This window comes from Apus apus, chromosome 1 (assembly GCF_020740795.1).
Source record: "Apus apus isolate bApuApu2 chromosome 1, bApuApu2.pri.cur, whole genome shotgun sequence".
Taxonomy (NCBI): domain Eukaryota; kingdom Metazoa; phylum Chordata; class Aves; order Apodiformes; family Apodidae; genus Apus; species Apus apus.
This window is the reverse complement of record NC_067282.1, coordinates 65583962-65603724: the sequence shown is the minus strand read 5'-3', so window position 1 is coordinate 65603724 and position 19763 is coordinate 65583962. Positions and strand designations below refer to the sequence as shown.

General features: G+C 44.5%; 1 protein-coding gene across 1 annotated transcript; it reads left to right on the top strand.

Annotated features, from left to right (window-relative positions):
- The first annotated feature begins 11642 nt into the window (after nucleotides 1-11642).
- PDCL3 (phosducin like 3) lies at nucleotides 11643-18857 on the top strand. The gene is made up of 6 exons (XM_051641845.1): nucleotides 11643-11757; nucleotides 13182-13311; nucleotides 14002-14092; nucleotides 14752-14895; nucleotides 15896-16104; nucleotides 18471-18857. The coding sequence occupies exons 1-6, from the start codon at nucleotides 11752-11754 to the stop codon at nucleotides 18611-18613; spliced, it is 723 nt and encodes a 240-aa protein (XP_051497805.1). The 5' UTR covers nucleotides 11643-11751; the 3' UTR covers nucleotides 18614-18857.
- Nucleotides 18858-19763: the final 906 nt, after the last annotated feature.

Sequence of the window (19763 nt, the reverse complement as noted above, 5' to 3'; positions counted from 1 at the left end):
ATTCTCAGTACCAGGGAGGTAGAAATTATATTTGGATTCATTCTTAAGAAGAGTTTCTAGAAGATGTCTAAGGTTCAAGCACTGACAAGGCATAGATACTGTCTGTAGAACACTCACTGAATTACGCTCCATGAATGCAGAAACCCAGAGGACAATTCCAACACTGTCTTTGGATCGAGGTGTGTGCAGTGACACTCTGAAGTAACAGCACAGCCCTGCTTCCTTATCCAATTGTTAGAGAAGCTAATTCATCAGCTTTACCAGCATTATAAGGCAGTCCAGTTTAACTTTCTCTGGTCCATCTATTTACTCTGAATAGTTAACTGTCCTCATGATGAGGTCTGAAGTAGTCAGGTGAAGCAGACTTCTACACAATGCTGAATAAGGAGATTCCAGCATAAGGAGACACAAGCTCAAAAGACCATAGAGCAGGTTTCCTTAGATAACTGCATTGCCAAAAAAAAAAAAATCTTATATTTGGTGCAACAAATATTTTCTAGATGAGAATAAGATGGACTCAAGTCCTTTTCACACTTATTTATTCATAGAAGGAGTCTATTGACTTTTTTTTTTAGAAGCATGTAGCTAGGGAAACTCAACTAGCAACACCATCTTTACCAGCTTTGCAGACTTGTGCACAAGTACACACACACAAATTTACACCAAAAATGCCAACCAGCATGAAAAATTGAGCTGTGGAGTAAGCCAGCATTAACAACACCACAAGGTCAGGACTGTGGTGGCATCTAGAACTCCTGTGACTGGACATACTGGTGGGGTGGTTTAAGTGGCACAGACTTCTTAGGAAGAAGTTGAGGAAGAACATTAGGTAACACTCCTCCTTGAATGATGGTCACAAAGGAGAAGAGCTTGTTCAGTTCATCATCATTTCTCACAGCCAGCTGGATGTGCCTTGGCAGAATCCTGGTCTTCTTGTTTTCCTGGGCAGCATTCCCTGCCAGCTCCAGGATCTCTGCACTCAGGTACTCCAGCACAGCAGCCAGGTAGATGGCAGCACCAGGACCGATCCTGTTAGCATAGTTCCCTCTTTTAAGGAGCCTGTAGACACGACCCACAGGGAACTGCAGTCCAGCCTTGGCTGATCTGGTTTTCTTTGGCAAGAGAAGGAGCTTTGTGGTTTTCTTCCCAAATTCAGACATTCTAATATCAATCTGCTATAAAAAGAGAAAGAATTAAAAGAACAAAACAGAGAAACTGAGCATTTAAGTCCTTTCTTCCTTCCTCCTCATTTCTTTATCTTTCCAATTCCCTTTTGAATCTATTTTCCCCTCTGAAAGTTTGCTAGTTGATCACAGTTTTGTTTGAAGGAGCAGATGGGTCACATGTTCAGTCTCAGTAACAGGTCAGACATCTGCCAGATTTACAATATTTTTCAAGAGAGTAAGGTAGAACTTAGGAGCAAGGTCTTCTGATCCAGTGTAGAAGGAGGACTGCTATTACAGAGAAAGATTAAGCAAACTAGGCTTCAAGATGCTTAAAAGTGCTCAGAAACCCTGCAGGGAAGCTTCACTGAACTTAACCCCAAAAAGAACCGAAGCAGTTTCTGCAATTATGACCCTGTGAGAGCCAGAGCTAGAAATTAATATCTTTGTCTGAAGTAAGAACAAGAGAAAAGAACTTCATCTGCTAGAAGCCACTTAAAATGGATCTTATCTTCTGGAGGTGAGGGGACCTATTTTTGCAAGATAACAAGCCAAAATAAGGAACAAGACTTATGGGAAGAAGAGGAGCTTTGTTTTACAGCAGACACTAAAATTGCTCTGCTCAGCATATTGTACATGAGGCTACTATAAATGCACAAGTACCACAATCTTGTGTGGTATTGCATCCATGCTAACAAGCCCCATCACTTGTTACTGACATAAAGCCTCTGGTAGTGAGTAGTACCAATTACTCTTCACTGCCTAACAAAAATGACTGAAAAACAAGTACAGGAAAATTCTGCTCTGGTATATAGAATCATTCTGAAGTTTTAATCCTTAGATAAAGTATTGAAAAAGCTCTACCCAGATGTTGGAGGAACTAAATCAGGCATCAAAATGAAGTGCTTAAAAAGACACAAAAAAGTTATTTTAGAATCTTTTTTGCAGATTTTTGAAAGATAAGCTTTTAAAAATAGCTGACACAAGTAAATAAATTTTAAAAACCCACAAAACCCCACACTTAAGAAGTCTTATACTAGTCACAGAACTTATAAACCCATTATTTCACACAGGAGTTTGCCTAACACAAAGAAAGCATGCTGTCATTTTTTAAGAACAAACTCTCACCTGAAGATATTACTGACTTAGTCTCTTTCCCAACAATACCACTATCCAAATCCACCAACCACAATTTCCAGCAAGAGCTGCCCCCTTTTAAACTCCACAGTGATAGCCGTATCACCACCAGCTCTTGCATAATCTAATTCCACCTGGGTGAGCAATGATTCAGTCACTCAGAAAAAAACAAAACAAAACCAACAAAAAAACAACCAAGGAAGGTCCCTACACAAGAGCAACTCAATACAGTCCCTGGGAGCATTAGAACTTGTCACTACTCCTCCCAGGGCTGCTTAGCACCTCACTAGCTGATCTCCTCTGGAAACAAGCCTAATATTTACTGCCTCAGACAACTGCCCTATTGCTGATTGCCAGTTAATCTATTACAGGTGGAAAGGGGCACAGCTCACCTTGCTGCAGTCATCAAGAATTAAACCAAACAACCTGTACCACTGTTGTTTGTGCTGCCAGCTCTTGCCAAGCTGCTTTGTGACCATGCTGCAGAGCCTGGGAAAGCTCAGGACCTCTAACATTGGATTCTCTCTCTTCTAGGACCTGTCCCCATCTCTCACACAGTCCAGTTGTTTGTTTGTTTGTTTTTCCCAAGGTCATGTATAGCTGTGTTGCAAAGCCCATATGTCCTTTCTAGGGCTAAAGGTGTGGTGACAGCTGAATAATTTTTTTCTTCAATACATGAGTGCTAGAAAGGCGAGCCCTGGCCCAACAAAAACTTTTGCTGAGCAGTTACTTCAGGAGTCATCTACCTGCTGTTACTGTGAAATCAGCGGGATGAGTTTTCAGATCACTATGCTATCTGGTTAATTTACAAATGGGTTGAAATGTTGGCTAGAAGGAAGCAAACAAGATTATTCTTGATCAGAGTAATACTTAAAAAGTTGACCTTTGAATTGGACCAGTATTTCTTTACACACTCTGTCTTTGAGTGTAAGTAGAGGTAGGACCACACATCTCATTCAGGGTCTTTTATCATACTGAAAATGGCAGGTGAAGTCACTTCTAGAGGCTACTTGAGCACTGGCCATACCTTGCAGGGTTTGTTCGGTGTGGTGCTGAGCAGGCTCATAGGAGTAGCTTGCATCCAGGAGCAGCATGATGCCCTACACACGTTTCTTCTCATTATCAAAGGGTGCTGTAAGCACCATGCTGAGAAACCGTACAAAATTAGTACCCTGCTTGAGTCTTCTACAATTCCTGCAAAAGTTTACATTTTTCCTTGGTCCAAAGAAATAATTTCCAAGCCTGCTTTCCCTTGCCATGGTCAAATGGAGAAAACAATTTGAGTTTCACATGTTCATTTCTCATGTACCTCCTTTCCAGCTTTTCCCCCCCCCCCCATTTACATGTGTAAACACTCAGCACAAGGCTAGTAACATATAATATGTTTACTATATGCACAAAGCTTAAGATCTACTCTCAGACATTTTTACTTCTCATTGCTGCAGGATCCTCCACTTTTTCTCACTTCACTAGGTTAATTGAAGGCCAGCCAAGATCTCATCAAATTGCTTTTGAAAATCAGGCAGCACACAATGATGGTTCCAGCTGCCCACCACCCTGAAATCACGGTATCTGCTCAGTCAGGTATCCTCTCTTCCCATTTCTGTGTAAGCACAGCTTTGAGTGAGTCATTAATTCAGCTGCATACAGCTCTGACGTCTGTCAGCATCATAAAACCAAGACTGTAGGCGCTGGCACCCTCGTGCCTTGAGGGGGCAAAGGAGCTGGGTCAAACTCAACTGGACAGGCTGATCCTTCTTTCAAATAAAAAAGCTCATGTTCCAGCTATAGTTTAGGAAGCTGGTCCTAACCAGCTTTTCTCTGTGTGAGATACCGTGGAATCTGTGAGATACTGACCTGGGGGCAGACTGATCACGGAATAGTCACAGTTGGAAAGGACCCCTAAGATCACCTAGTCCAACCATCCATGCGAGGCAGGGGAACAACTCAACTCACCCAAAAAAACAACAACCACCACCACCAAACAAGACCCCAAAAAACCCAGAAACAAACAAACCAACCAACCAAACAAAACCCCCCCACTACAACTACCCCATAAAACCAACACCACCACACAACCCACAAAAAATGCACCATGCCCACTAAAGCATGCCCTGAAGTGCCACATACACACATTTCTATCTACTCTAAACCTCCCCTGGTGCAACTTCAGGCCATTTCCTTTAGTCCTATTGTTATTCAGTAGGGAGTAGAGGCAAACTCCCACCTCCCTACAACCTCCTTTCAGGTAGCTGTAGAGAGCAATAAGGTCCCTCTTCAGCCTCCTCTCCAAACTAAACAATCCCAGTTTCCTCAGCCTCTTCTCATAGAACTTATTCTCTAGACCCTTCACCAGCTTGGTTGCTCTTCTCTGGACATGCTCCAGCACTTCAATGTCCTTCTTATAGTGAGGAGCCCAGAACTGAACACAGTACTAGAGGTACAGCCTAGCCAGTGCTGAGTACAGGGGCACAATCACTTCCCTACTCCTGCTGGCCACATATTTCTGATACAAGCCAGGATGCTGTTGGCCTTCTTGGCCACCTGGGCACACTGCTGGCTCATGTTCATTTGTCTGTCAACCCACACCCCCAGGTCCCTGTCCACCTGTCAGCTTTCCAGCCATTCTTCCCAAGCCTGTAGCACTGCTGGGAGTTGTTGTGACACAAGGGCAGGACTCAGCACTTGGCCTTGGCCCATCATCCAGCCTATTGAGGTCCCTCTGTAGAGCCTCCATACCCTCAAGCAGATCAACACTCCCACCCAATTTTGTCATCTGGAAATTTACTGAGGAAGCACTCAATCCCCTCATCTAGATCCTAATGCAGCTACTGCAGACCCTCAGTTTCAAGTTCAACAGCAAGTCTCAGCACCCACTGCAAACAGAAAGTCTCGGCACTTCTCTGGGGAAGAGGTTTTCAATTACTTGGTCAACAAAGGCCTGGGAGCTCTTTTACAGAATCACAGGGGTTGGAAGGGACCTCAAAAGATCATCTAGTCCAACCTCCCTGCCAGAGCACATCACACAGGAATGTGTCCAGAAGGGTTTTGAATGTCTCCAGCGAAGGAGACTCCACAACCTCTCTGGGCAGCCTGTCCCAGTGCTCTGTCACTCTCACAGTAAAGAATACAGAATAAAGTTTTTCTGCACTGAGAGACAGAAACAAGACAGTCACCTCTACCAATAGCACAAATACTACATCAGACTTCAAATAAGCTACCTATGGTCCTTATGACAAGATGGAGGAGACAGAAATTGTGTGTCATGTTGAAGTAGCCCGAAAGGAGGTAGTTGCTCGCTACACCTTAATAAGCAAGAAGACTTTAAAGCACAAGGTTACTAACTTCTAAAGCAGAGTTAAACAACCTATGAGGCACTGAGGTAATTGCACTAGAAATCTGTGTTGGAGGAAAAGTTCACATGAACAGGAATGACTGTGTGTCTTGACTCCTCTACCTGCTCCACAACAGTTACCCTGTAACGTCTTTTGAGAAGTAAACATGTACTTGACTTTTAAAAAGCTTATTTGGGTGGTATACTAGATTTATTTATTTGTTACATTTTCTGTGTTACTCCATCCCTGGAAGGGGAGCTGAGAAAACAAAGAACAGTTTTGCATTCTAAGAATTTTATTACAGGCTTTAAAAATGTATTAAAATTCACAGGAAAAATTATTGACAGAGAAGCAAACACATACAAATTAGTGCTACCAAGTCCCATCATCCATAAGTGCACAGACCAGACCAGGAAAAGTAATTTTCACTGGCTACCAACTTGTTTTAAAGAAGGAGCACTTTTCTTGGGAAGGAGCTGGGAAAGGATATTTGGCATAACCCCTCCTTGAGCAATGGTCACAGAGGAGAAGAGCTTGTTCAGTTCATCATCATTTCTCACAGCCAGCTGGATGTGCCTTGGCAGAATCCTGGTCTTCTTGTTTTCCTGGGCAGCATTCCCTGCCAGCTCCAGGATCTCTGCACTCAGGTACTCCAGCACAGCAGCCAGGTAGATGGCAGCACCAGGACCAATCCTGTTAGCATAGTTCCCTCTTTTAAGGAGCCTGTAGACACGACCCACAGGGAACTGCAGTCCAGCCTTGGCTGATCTGGTTTTCTTTGGTGTAGCTCCAGATTTGCCAGCCACCGTGTGCTTCTTTCCACGTCCAGACATTCTGGTGGGTGAGGAGACACAAACGGGAGATCTGCAAATTTGGCTCGGGCTTCAGCCAACTGCTGGCAAGAGGACACAATAGCAAGATGAGTTATACCTTCTGGTTGTCTACATCAAGAAGAAAGCTTGTTCTTTTCTTGAAATAGACACACACCATAGTTAATTAATAGCAGAGCTAAGATTTTAACTACTAATACCCTTTTACAGCCTACCTTTTAGGACAGAGGCCTTGTTATAAAACCAGAGCACTATGACAGTAGACATGAAGACCACAAAAAAAAAAAGAAAAAAAGAAAAAAAATTTTCCCCTGCCACTTGGAATGTATGTGGGATTGAGGCACAGCAAGTCTCCTTCAATAAGATTTTTTTAAACAACATAACTCTTACCTCAAGTCTAAACTGAGGCCCAGCCTGCCTCTCCTTCTAAGAGGAATCTATATTCTAACTTCTTCCATTATCAGTTTAGATCTTTCTTTCATTTTAAATCTAACGATTAATTTCTGCAGACCACAGCATTTTATACCCCAAATACTCTAAGAAATTTCCATACAAACTTCTAAATTAATCCCCCAAGGGATATTAGCTGGCTACTGTGAGACTACAAGAGGTGTTCTCCATCAGGAAAAGGGAAAATTTGGGCAACACAATGCAGACTAAAAAAATAGAAATTGCTATTTACTCAAGTTCCAGTCAAGTTAGAGTACTCTCACAATTGAAGTGGCAAAAATAATTATTTTAAAGACAGTTATATGAATAAATGGGACAATTATTCCAGTACCACAGTTCGCAATACACAAGAACATCCATCAGTAGATTAACATGGCAGGGGTTTTTCAGCTTTTAGAGAGGCTTAAATATTTAAGAAAAATCAGACTATGATTTGAGATGGAGGAACAAAAAACAAAAATCCCAGTCCGTAACAAGATCCAAGCAAACCAAGCCATAGCTCCTTATCCCTACTATCTGACATTAATTTTCATATCTGATTACTCACATTACAGACATACCATGCTGCAAATGCAGCCAACTTACAAAAATAACATAAAGTCCACAACACCACCAAATCTTTCACTGTGTGATAGAAATGAAAAATGTAACCAATTACCTTCAAAATTTCTTATTTTGGCCTAGCCTGTAATTTTTCTGTAGCCTACACTGAGAGGCAAATGAGCCACACAACACCACTCTCCCTCTTCCTGGGGCAGAACCTTTTATTAGCAACTTTTTCTCCTCCTCATCAGTGGGTCACCTGGACAATTAATGAGTCATTCTCACATGTGGTTCACATTCTTTCTAACACCTGGGTGCTGTTTTTTGCTGGGATAGAGTTAATTTTCTTCACAGTAGCTGGTATGGGGCTATGTTTTGGATTTGTGCTGAAAACAGTGTTTACAGAGATGTTTACAGTGTAAGACACAAATGTTTTAGTTTTTGCTGAGCAGTGCCTGCACAGCCTCTAGGGCTTTTCTGCTTCTTACACCACCCCACCAGTGTGTGGGCTGGAAGTGCACAAGAAGCTGGGAGGGGACACAGGCAGGACAGCAGACTCCAGCTGGCCAGAGGGATATTCTGTACCAAATGACATGATGCTCTGCATAAATAGCTGGGGGGAGAAGACAGAAGGGTGAAATGTTTGTCTTCCCAAGTCGTCAGTAAGCATGATGGAACCCTGGTTCCCTGGAGATGTCTAAACCCCTAGACTGCTGATGGGAAGCTGAAATAATTCCTTGTTCTGCTTTACTTGCATGCACAGCTTTTTCTCTACCTATTAAAATATCTTTATCTCAAGCCATGAGTTTTCTCACCTTTACCCTTCTGATTCTATTCCCCATTCCACTGGAAGGGCATGAATGAGTGGCTGCTGGCTGAGGTTAAAGCATGACACCCTGATTTGAGGGAATAGGAAGAAATACCTTGTAGACCCCCAGAAGCAAATTCTCAAGGAGGGGGAAAAGCCAGGCTGACTCCAGGGGCTGAGCTACAGCTGTATTTCAGTCTCATTGTGTCGCTGCCAGCTCTCACCCACTCTGTCTTGAACACTTCTGTCTGTACACTGTGTAAAAACAGTCCTGGCTTTCCTGCTGAAGCTTGATGAAAAAGTACATAGGGAAAATGTATCTTATAAATACGATGTATTTTCAGTTGGGCAGGAGGAGGGAAACCGGGTATTGCTTTATGCATGTTCTGGGCAGATAAGAGTTATCCTTTTTTCGATTGTGTCTGAGCCCCACCAAGTGATGTGATAGGGCTGCTCCGAAGATGTGGGCTTCTGCCCCCTCTTCTGGTAACTCTCTGCCCCAGGTGGGCCTCAGGGTTTACTGTGGGAAGAGGGTGGTTCTGGTGCTGAGGGTTTTTTGCTAGATCCTCACACTTCACCTGAGCCTAATTCTCACCTAATTCAAATGAGGTTTTTTGAGCACCTCAATTTTTATCAGTACACACTCTCTACTTATGCTCTTTCTGTGTTTTCTGGTGTTCAACCAGGTTCCAACCAATAGGTTCCAACCAACAACATAAAAGAGCCATGGGTGTGGATGGTATTTCAGCCACAGGAGATGATTATTCAGCAAGCAGGTCCTCCTGAAAGCCCAGGCTCTGACAAAATGTTCATACAGCAAAACTGGCACTGACAGATAAGTCTTCAGTTCTGCATGCTGGGTACTGACTGAGGTTCAGAGACAAAAGACTTTGGAGCACCAGCAGAAGGCTCCAAAATTGCGATCCTGAAAATTTTAGCTCACATGCTGCGCTGCTGAAAGGCTCCATAGCCCTTTACTTTCTGATTAAAAGTTCACACATTCTCTGTATTTGTGGCTCCATCTATTGCTCAGGCAGCCACTTTCCCCACAAGGATGAGTGCTTAGTCCAAGCTGGGTAAAGCTGAGTCTTCCTCCACCTCAGGGCCCTGGGAGATGGGTATAGGGCACCCTCCACACATCTAAATATTCACTATAAGGACTGATGTCCTCTCAAAGCACAGCTATCCTTTTCTTTTAGTTCAGACAGAGAAAAAGTGGCTGTGCCTTCTCTTTGGTAAACCAGATTTAGCACAGGGTAAGTGCCCCAGCATGCTTCGGGAAACATGAGTGTTAATGGGATGTCCATGATGTTATAACATATTATTAACAGAGCTTCTGAACTTGAATGTCAGGCCTTTAGCAGGGCAAAGACACAGTGGTTTATCTGCATACCCACAACAAACTGGCAGGTTGTGTAGGGGTGTTTTTCTGGGGACTTAAAGCTGGGCTCTCCCTTTCTGGGCAAGTGTGCTCACCATCAGGATAGAGCAAAAAGGAGGTGGAACCAGGACTCTTCTCCCTTCTCCTCTGCTGTGTCCTTGAAAAGAAGCAGCAAGGTCTGCTCAATTCTTTGAAAGGTCAGAAGTGCCCATTTTAGGGAATGAGGTGTTGATCCCAAATGGACTTGCGTCACCAGATTCAACCCACTCCCTGGTGTTTGCTGAGTGATGCTTTAATACAAACTCAAAGTAAAAGTAACTAGGCACAAATTTCTTGTAATGTTAATTGGCTATGTTCAATCCCTAGCAATATACAAAGTACTGATAATTATGTCTGATAGGAATATATAATATAGGCTTGGTTTTAATTTTATTTTAATTTGTTTAGAAGAACAGGGAAAGAAAAATGAGGAGTTAAGCCAGTGGAGAAATAAATCAGGATTTCAAATGCAGTCAAAAAGATACTGAGAGAAGAGGAATGGGAAGAGTTAGAGAGAAAACAGGTAGAGCAGAGCCCCAAAACTCAGCAACAGTATTTGGATGCTCCTAGGGAAGTGTTCCCTATGGCTGACAATTTATTTGGGGTGTTTCTATGAGGGTACCCAGTCTGGTTTATGCATTCAGGTTTATGGAAGCTCGAGGATGCTGTCTGGGGAACTTGAGGAGCTGAGGCCATGGCCAGCTCAGCACACTGCCTGGTTGAGATCTCAGGTCTCACGGCCATGCTGCTTCCCCTGCGTGCTCTGCAGAGCCACACCATCTAACATGGATGAGCCTCCTGGGGCTGGGCAGAAGAGGGACTCACAGTCCTGCTGCTCCACTGCAAAGGCGCCTGTGAACGCATTCTAGCAGGGCTGGCCCATGGAAAACACTCTCTCTTCCTGTCTGATTGCTTTACAGGTGAGAAAGGAAAGCTAGAAGGTGCTAGGAAATAGCTTGTTGTTTCTTTTCCACTTCTGACACAAGAATTTCAGAATATGTTACATATTTTTCAGTCTGACAGCAAATTCCTTGTGCTGCTCTCTTTTCCAGAGTGTCTTTAGTAGGCTACTTAGAGGACTTGAGTTTGTATCCCTTGCTGTGCTGCTGAAAGGATGAGCAAAGGGGCCAGGCAAGAGCAGAGGTGCTCTGCAATCCTGGCTGAGCTCCGATGGTGTGGGGATGAGGAAGGGTTTCTTAGGCCGTGCAGGCTGTGGGGCTGTGCTCCCTGGAAGCCGGACCGTGCTTCTTCTGCCCTCCATGACTTAGATCCTGCACCGTTTCGCAGTTGCGGATTTGAGGGGTACAAGGAGAGGGTAGCAGCATCTCTCCAAAGGAAGGCACTTGGGTTAAAGCTCTGCTGCTGTCGTAGCTGTGGGGTCGTGCCTTACGTGAAGAACCTTTGCAGGAAACCCCTCCAGCAGCCCTCGCGGGGAGGCACGCAGGGACGGCCGCTCGCAGGCCAGGGACGAGGGGGTGCCCAGCACGGGAGGGCTGGTCCCCAGCAGCTCCACGGAGCACCCACACCTTCTTGCTTGCGGAAGAGTAGCGAGGACCCTAGTAAGGGGGGCCGGAGAGGCGGAGAAGTTGCTACCCCCTGCTCCCTGTGGGGCTCCCTGCCTGGGAAACGAAGCGGGGTCCCGTCAGGAGCAGGGTCCGGACCTTTCAAAAACCGGCACTGGGGCGGCCACGGGAAACGCTGCCGGTGAGAGAGAAAGAAAAAAAAAACCCTCCACAAGAGTTGAGACCCGCGAACCCCGACGCCCCAGTGGCAGGCAGACTGGAACGAGATGATGATCCGCAAGGTCCCCTCCAACCCAAACCACAACGTGACCGCCACTCCCGCGGCTGGCGCTGCCCGACCCCGCCGCTTCCCAAGGCACGGCGCCCCCCGGGCACCGGCCTTATTAGGCGGCACGGGAAGCGGCAGCGGTGCCGGGCCCGCCCCGCCCCGCCGGGGAGCACCGCCTCCTCCGGCCGCGCCGCGCACGCCGGGACCGGCCCTGCCCAGCCCCGCTCCTGCTCGGCCCCGCCGCGACGCACCGGGCCCCGGCCCCGCCGGCGGGATGCAGGTGGGGGGGGGGGGGGGGGTGGGGCTCACGCACCGAGGCGGCGTTGCGGGGGGAGCCCTCCCGGCTGGCGAGGCGGGGCCGGGCACCGCGCCTGGGCAGGGCCGGCGGGGCGGGCCCCGCTCCCGCGGGCAGCCGCGCTCCGCTCCCGGCCGCGGAGCCCCCCGGGTGCCGCCGAGCCCGGTGTCGTCCCCGTGTAGCGGGGCGGGGGTCTCGGCTGTGCGGGGGTCTCGGCGGGGAGCTGGCGTGGCTTGGCGTTGTGGCGGCTTCTTGGGTTGGGCGTTTCCAAGTGCGGTGTTGATTCTGCTGCCTGTAGCGAAGCGGGGGGGGGGCGGGTGGGTGTCTTGGGCGCTTCAGTGTGTTAACAAGCGGCAGAGGAGGCTGTGAAATGCTGTGCCGAGGGGAAATGGCCATAGTCAGAGGGGGGGGGGAAAACAAAACAACACCCCGAAGTTATCTGGTCTGCTATTTGCTGGGCTTTTTTTTTTTTTTTTTTTTTAAACTTTTTAATTTTTTTTTCCAATTATTTTTTTTATTAGCGGCAGTCCAGAATATCTGGTTTGGTCTTGGGCAGACCTAGCAGAAGCCAAGTTGATATAAACCACAGCAAGGCAGTTGGTGTTGTATTCAGTCCTCAGAGTGAGCTTTGGTCAAGATGTTAAGGAATTGAAATCAGCCTCTGAGTGCTCATCACTCAATTTTCATGGATTTAAAAAATATATATATAAAATTGCTATGCAACTTGGAAACAAAATTCTGCTGAGCTTCTCAACAATGCATGAGTGTCTGTTGACCTTGCTTTACAGGATTATTGCACCTGTTTCACGGTGAAGTCTCCTTGTAACTTTTGGGAACAGATTTAGATCTGATTCTCTTGCAATGGGCTTGTCCAGCAGAGACTGTCATAGCTTCTCTCTAAGCACCTGTGTGGTTGCACTGACTTCAGTCTATGAAGGAGACCCCCCATGTGTCCAGAGCTAGGTCAGCAAGGCTAGTGCCAGTGTGTTCTCACCAGTACTTCCTGGTGCAGCCACCGCTGATGTGGTGGCCTGTTCTGCTGAGGCTCCCTACATGAGCACTGTGGCCAGCCTGCGTCCTTGCCGCCCGGTTGCTTTTCTCCCCTTTCATTTCACCTTGTGAGAGTTGCAGCAATGGTTATGACACTTCAAATGTTTGTACCCTACCAAGACCTCCTGTACGTGGTGTGAGTAGGACGGAATCAAAGAAGGTAAATGTTAAGGGTGCTGGTTTAAGGCTACAAAGAAGCCTCAGCATCAGGGGGATGCACCCTGTGACTTTCTGGCACCATCCAGACAGTTACCACTTTAGCAGTGTCCTGTGTCTCTTGGAAAACTTGCCTATATCAAATTCTGGAAGTGTCAAAGTTTTCCTTGAGTGCCTGTCATCAGCTTCTTTTTCTGTTCTAGGACCCAAATGAAGACACAGAGTGGAATGACGTCCTGCGCAAGAAAGGTATCCTTCCTCCGAAGGAAAACCTGGAGGAACTGGAGCGCGCAAAGGAAGAGGAGCAGCTTGCCATCCTTCAGAAGTCTCTTGGTGAGTGACCAGGCCAGCTCAGGTAGCAGTGGCACGACAAGTCTTGGAGTGCCTTCTGGGGGAACCTTGTACAAAGAAATGGCCAGCAGTAATGTTTAGATGCTGGTAAAGTAATGTGTCTTTTTCTAAGTCTTTAAGGGATACCAAAGCTGTGTCTTGTATAGGGTTACTGTCTGGTCATGGTATCAAACAAATGCATTCCTGAGCACATGGATTCTTTCAGCAAAAGAAAGCTTTGCTCTTAATGTCAGCTCCATAATTTTATGGAAGTAAGTGTTTAAAACCTGAAATGAGAACAATGTGAAGGGAGTCTGCAGTGTGAATGTGCAAGTAAAAGTATCTCGTGACCTTTACACCTCTTGAATGCTTCCTCCTCCCTCCGTTCTTCAGGTGTCCCTGCACTGTTGTGCATGTGTTAGCTACGTCTTTACTGCGGCCACCAGACTTGAAAGCTGGTTGAGGAGGTACTTCTGTGTTAGTCTAGGCAGCCTTCAGCTCGGAGTTCTTTACACTGTTGTCTTTCTATATGTCTAAAGTGTATAATATTTTCTAAATATCCAATAACAATAGTACTTCAGAAGAAGCTGTGTTTCCCACAGTTAATCCATCCTGAAAGTAAATAATTTCTGTTGGACTGATAAAGGCTTTAATCCTGGAACATTTGCTGATTTGATATTTCTTCCATTCTAGTGAAAACTTATGAAGACATGACTCTGGAAGAGCTAGAAGAGAATGAAGATGAATTTAATGAGGACGATGAGAAAGCTATTGAAATGTACAGGTCAGAGCATACAGAACTTTTATGAAAATTGTTGTGGTTTTTTTTTTCTTTTTATATGCTGTTAGTTATTGTTGAAGAGGGGAAGGATGTTGTTAGGGCCTGATGAGAGAAAAGATGGGTTGTGTTTTGCGTCTCTTGTAGAGCTTCTAAGTGTATTTAATAGGATAGCTGGGCTTGAAGTCAGTGTCCTTTAAAGCCTGGTTTTGCAGAGATAATGTGCATCTGCTGAGTACATGGCTGGGGATTCCGAGAGCTAAGACAATCACCTCCAAGATTTCTCAATTTCTGCATGAATGAGATTAAGGCACTGCAGATTTACGCGATTATAGTGTTGATTTCCCATTATATCTTTATCATCTTTCATTATTTTTGCCATTTAGTTTGCTAGTGTAGTATCTGTAGAAGAAATATCTGCTGAGGACAGACATGACCAAAAAGAATTTATGAAATGTAGTTGTACTTGTTGCATGTTGATGGCTTTAACTTGTGATGCAAATACAAGAGTATCTGTAGATGGTCAACTTCCTTTCGCTGTTCTGGGCTTTGAAGATGTTTGTAATGCCCCTCTGAAGTCTAGGTTTCAGCCAGCTACTTTTAAGTGGTTTTCTGTCAAAAATGCATCTGTTCTTAACATTTATTTCCCATTCTGTTCTATTCAGACAGCAGAGGTTAGCAGAAATGAAAGCAGCTCAAATGAAGAATAAATTTGGTGAAGTTTTGGAGATTTCGGGAAAAGATTATGTACAAGAGGTGACAAAAGCTGGAAAAGAGATATGGGTAGTCCTGCACCTCTACAAACAAGGGTAAGAATTTTTTTAAACTTCTAACCTTTCGCTGTCGATTGCTGAAAATGCTCTTAGACAAATGTATAATTAGAGTCAGTTCCTAGTTTGCACAATAAAGTTTTAAGAAAAAAAATACTGAATTAGTAATTTCCTTACTGTTGACTCAAGACTGCTGAACTTGGCTCTAAAATGATGCTACCATGAAGTGGTTTTTCAAATACATCTGTATGGTCCAGTGTGACTAGTTCAGCTACACAGAGCTACCATAGAGGTATCTGCTGCCACTGAAATACTGAGCCTAGGAAGTTATTCTGTATAAAGTGAGAGGGGCTGTGGATTATAGCAGCAGTGTTTGTCTGTGTGTCTGGTTACGAGATGCATAAAATGGCAGAAAGGGATGTCTCTGTGCCAGGACATCTCTTGTGGATTAGATTACACAGAGCTGTGCTGTGATGTCCTGACACAGATGTCTTGGTGGAGAGTTGTCCTAGACCCTAAAAATGGAGTAAACAAGGTGTCCAGTTTTGTCAGGATGATGCAAAACTTGACAAAAAGGTCTGATAAGTTGCTAGAATTTTCTGGATAAGGTTAGAGAACATTGATTTTATTTATTGTTTGTAATTGTCTTGCAGGTGGTCATTGTCATTTGCATGCTTTCTTCTAGGAAATACTTTTCTTTACATTTTGGCCTTGCTCATACAATTTATAAATATCAGATCTTCATAAACTCTGTATGATAGAAGAAGGTTGTTTTGCTAGTATCTTAAAACAAAAAAAACGCCAAAACCTCCAGTGATACTGATTTTTCTTTGAACACTGGCATACTGGACAACAAAAGTAATGAGAAGTTGCTTTTGATATATCTATCTATCTATCTATCTATCTATCTATCTATCTATCTATCTATCTATATCTTTTCATAAATGCTACTCATTGAGCTGATATTTCTGACTTTGTTTCTGGAGGAGATTACTTTCTAACTTTTAAAAAATTTTCTCCTTATGTCTGTTCTTCACAGAATTCCACTCTGTGCCTTAATAAATCAACATATGAGTGGGCTTGCAAAGAAGTTCAGAGATGTGAAATTCATCAAAGCTATCTCTACCACCTGCATTCCCAACTACCCTGATAAGAACCTGCCTACAATATTTGTCTACCTGGAGGGAGACATCAAAGCTCAGTTCATTGGGCCTTTGGTGTTCGGTGGCATGAACCTGACAAGGGATGGTGAGTGTCTGCATCTCCAGTCATCCAAAGTAAAAGCAAAACTGCTTTGCTGGGAATGGGAGAAGTGAGGCTTAGGAGAAGGGAAGTACTAAAAATCATACTGGATTTTTTTTTTTTTTTTGGTACTTGTATGGCTTAGCAACATGTGATTTAGGTTTTATCTTGTTGGTCTCCTTAGCCACTCGCTTTTACATCTAGATATTATGTGTGTGCAAGTATTCACACCCTGTGTTGAGTGAAGCAAATTTACCTGAATATATTAAAAGGCAAAATAGTACCCATGCACGTTCTCTAGGGCTCTTGTACCTGAATGACTGACTGTGGCCCTGGCTGACTGACAGACCCTGCAGCTGATAGCTGCTTGTGTATTGCATTGCAGGGCTTCTTGTTTCATTTTCAAGCTGATGGTGTTGATTCATCTGTTGTACCTTCCTGATATGCAGGCTCCATGAACCTTTAAAGAGAGCCTGTCTGGCTAAATAGGGCTGCTAGCCTGAAACAGGGCTTCCTGTTCTCTTGCCATCTCCTGGAGATGGCAGCACTTTAAGCTCCTGCCTCAGTGGTTCAGGGGGCCCAGGACTCTGCGGAGAGAAGCTCTTGCCTTTTCTGGATGCTGCAGTTTTCCCTGGACCTATTTCTCCTTGCCCATCTTGGCAGCCTGGAGGCAGGCTCGGTCGTGCAGCCTCGTCAGCTGCCACGCTTCAAGCGATGAGGGCAGTGATGCAGGTCTCAGAGCACTGTGGCTCTTCAGTGGAAGCTGCTATCTGCAGATGGTTGATCAGGGTAGGTTTCCTACAGAAGTGCTTGAAGACAGAGGTCACCAATGAAAAAGGCTCTTACTGTAAAGTAAATGCAACTCAGATGTAAGCTGGTGGATTTTACTTCATTTAAAAGGATACTCATTAGCTTTCTGAGTAGGCATATTGGTCCAGATGCCTTCAAGCTTTTTCAAGGTTGGGCTTTAATGTTGCCTTTATCTGAAGTGAACCACAGTTAAGCAGCATTCTGAGGTCCCTGTTGAATGATGTCACTGCCCAGACTGGGATAGGCTGTAAAGAGATTTTTAGTTTTTTTACTAAAACCCTGAAGTTTGCAGGGTATCTTGAGTGTGTGCTTCAGAAAACACTCCCTTTCCTTGAACTGTCAGAAGGGGAAAAGCTCATGAATGAGATCTCTGATTTGAGAGCAGCCAACTCTAGCTACAACACTTGCCTAATTATGCACTGAAATGAGCAGTGGAGGCAGAATTTACAGTTAGCTTTTTCTCATTTTCAGCACATAATCAGTTAATTTGGGGTCTGAAGAATCCAGCTTAATTCAGTCGTCACAGAAAGCTGGGCAATTCTACTTTTATTATTATTATTTCTTGCTTCCTTCTCCCATAAGCTTAGGTGACTTCCACTGGAGATTAAAGAAAGTGTGAGGTTATATTCAATACTCTGTAATGTCTGAAGGAAATTGGATTTAACGATAGGGTTGCCAGCAGGACGAGGAGGAAGGTTTCAACTGAATGTGTCGTATTGAGCTTTTACCACTGCTGGGAAGCAATCCAATATATAGTAATAGGCCTACTGCTGGTGTTGGAGTCTCATTTACTGTCTTGCTAAGGAACTAATAATTAGTGCGTGGCAAACACCTATGATTCAGATGTGTAAATGGAATTGCTACAGTTTTTGCCCCCCTACAAATCTGTTCCCTGCCTCTTCTGATTGTTATGAACTCGGGATATGATGGAAGTGGCTGTAATATATGAGTAGTATTCCTTCACTGGCAATAGACATGTAAACTTGTCTTCTGCCCTTGGGTGGTAAGAAGGAGGTGGGGTTTGCTTTCACTAGGAGAGTTGCCTTTAAAGCTGCTGATTTACATCAATCACTTCTTTTCCACTCCTGGTTGTAGAGAGAGCAGGGAGGTATTGGGGATGCCAGCATTGGGCTGCAGTACAGTGTCCTGTGCCCTGGGCTGAAACCTGGGCCAGCACAAGTGACTGTGAGGAGGACTCAGCTGGAGGGAGTGTGGGAGACAGGGCAGGGGCTTGGACCTGGGGGTGGAAGAGGAGGAACAGGCATTAGGTGCAGGGCCCTGGTTTTGGTGGTGGTCATGGCAGTGTGATAACAGAAGTCAGCTGGGGAACTGAGGGTAGGAAGGGCAGTGGGGAATTGTGGCAATCTGAGTGTGTTGTTTTTTGGTTTTGTTTTGGTTTTTTTTTTTTGTTTTGTTTTTACTATTATTTCTGAAAGTAAACTGGGAAGTGCATGGTGCTGTAGTGCTGAAATAAATAAACTAGCATTTATCAGAAGGAGGCAGGGCTGGAGAAAGCCCAGTTTGCTCCCCCACATTCATGGCTCTTGTTTTCCTCCGCACAGAACTGGAGTGGAAGATTTCAGAGTCGGGTGCCATCAAGACAGACCTTGAGGAGAATCCCAGGAAGCAGATCCAGGACCAGCTCATGTCCTCAATCAGGGCATGTGTCCCAGCCAGGGGGGAGAGTGACTCAGAGGATGACTAATGCCTCTGGTGGCATCAAGTTCGATACAGTGCACTTGCACTGGAAATGGTCATCAAGATCTTGCTGAGCCCCAGAAGGGTAATATTTCAAGGAAACCATTTGTCTAGAAACTAAAGGTTTCTTAACAAAAGCAAACAACAAAACTTGTTGCAGCTTCACTCAGGATCCTGAAAGACATTTTGTATTATGAAGCCTGACTAAATCTTACTCAATGTTTTAAAATACAGACATCAGTAGAAACAGAGGTCTCTTGTTCTTTTGGGTTTTTTTTTTCAGTAAATAGTTGATTCTTTTAAGAAATCTGAAATGTGAAGTGGCTGAGCTTTCTGCAACAGCAGCTAATTGGGAAAAAATTGAAGATGGTGGTGTTTGAGTGTGAAATTGCTGACTTCCTCCACAAAATCAGAAATCTAGCGCATTACTACAGTAGTGCCTTTGCCAAGTGGGAGGGAAATTGATATTTGAAGGACTGGCTACTTTCTGCATGAAAGCCTTTCATCCTCTAGGTACAGTAATAATAACTTTAGCCTTAGAGAATGAACTGGAATACAACCTTAATTATAGATCTGCTGACACTCAGAGCTGCTTGCTTATTTTGGGCTGGATTTAATGTCCACCTACATGTTCAATTTGTCTGCTCTTGGGCTAACAGGCTCCAAGAGCTTCTGCTAACAAGACTGCCCCAAGGACATTGTGTTACATTGCTGATTTATTCTGTGGGTGGATGGTACAGAATGCTGTTCTCAATAAGCTGCAGTTTTTATTTCAGTTTTATATTAGTTCATAGCAACTTTTAAGAGTCTTTCATGCATTCTGTTACTCTGTTGCCCCAGTCAAATTGATGTGTAGTTTAAACAGCAATTAACTGTTCCTTAAACTTCCCCTGAAGTTGTAAGATCCTGGTGGAGATCTTGCTCTTCAAGATCTGAATGGTGGTTTGAATGTCACTTAATCTCTTCATCTTTTCTTTTTTTCTTTGAAAAAATAGCTAAAACACTAACACTGAGTAAGCAAGCCAAATACTGATAAATACTGAATATTGTTGTTGTATATACCACCACATTTCTTGACACTGGACTGTCTAAAACACTACCCAAATGCCAGACCATACTAGCTTGCCAGGACCTTAGCTGATGGCTTTCAACTTAGA

What these genes read in the sequence shown, in the direction of transcription:
- PDCL3 (XM_051641845.1), top strand. An exon ending in AAAGCTATTGAAATGTACAG is followed by an intron (nt 14,093 to 14,751) that starts GTCAGAGCATAC and finishes TGTTCTATTCAG; the next exon opens with ACAGCAGAGGTTAGCAGAAA. An exon ending in CTGCACCTCTACAAACAAGG is followed by an intron (nt 14,896 to 15,895) that starts GTAAGAATTTTT and finishes TGTTCTTCACAG; the next exon opens with AATTCCACTCTGTGCCTTAA.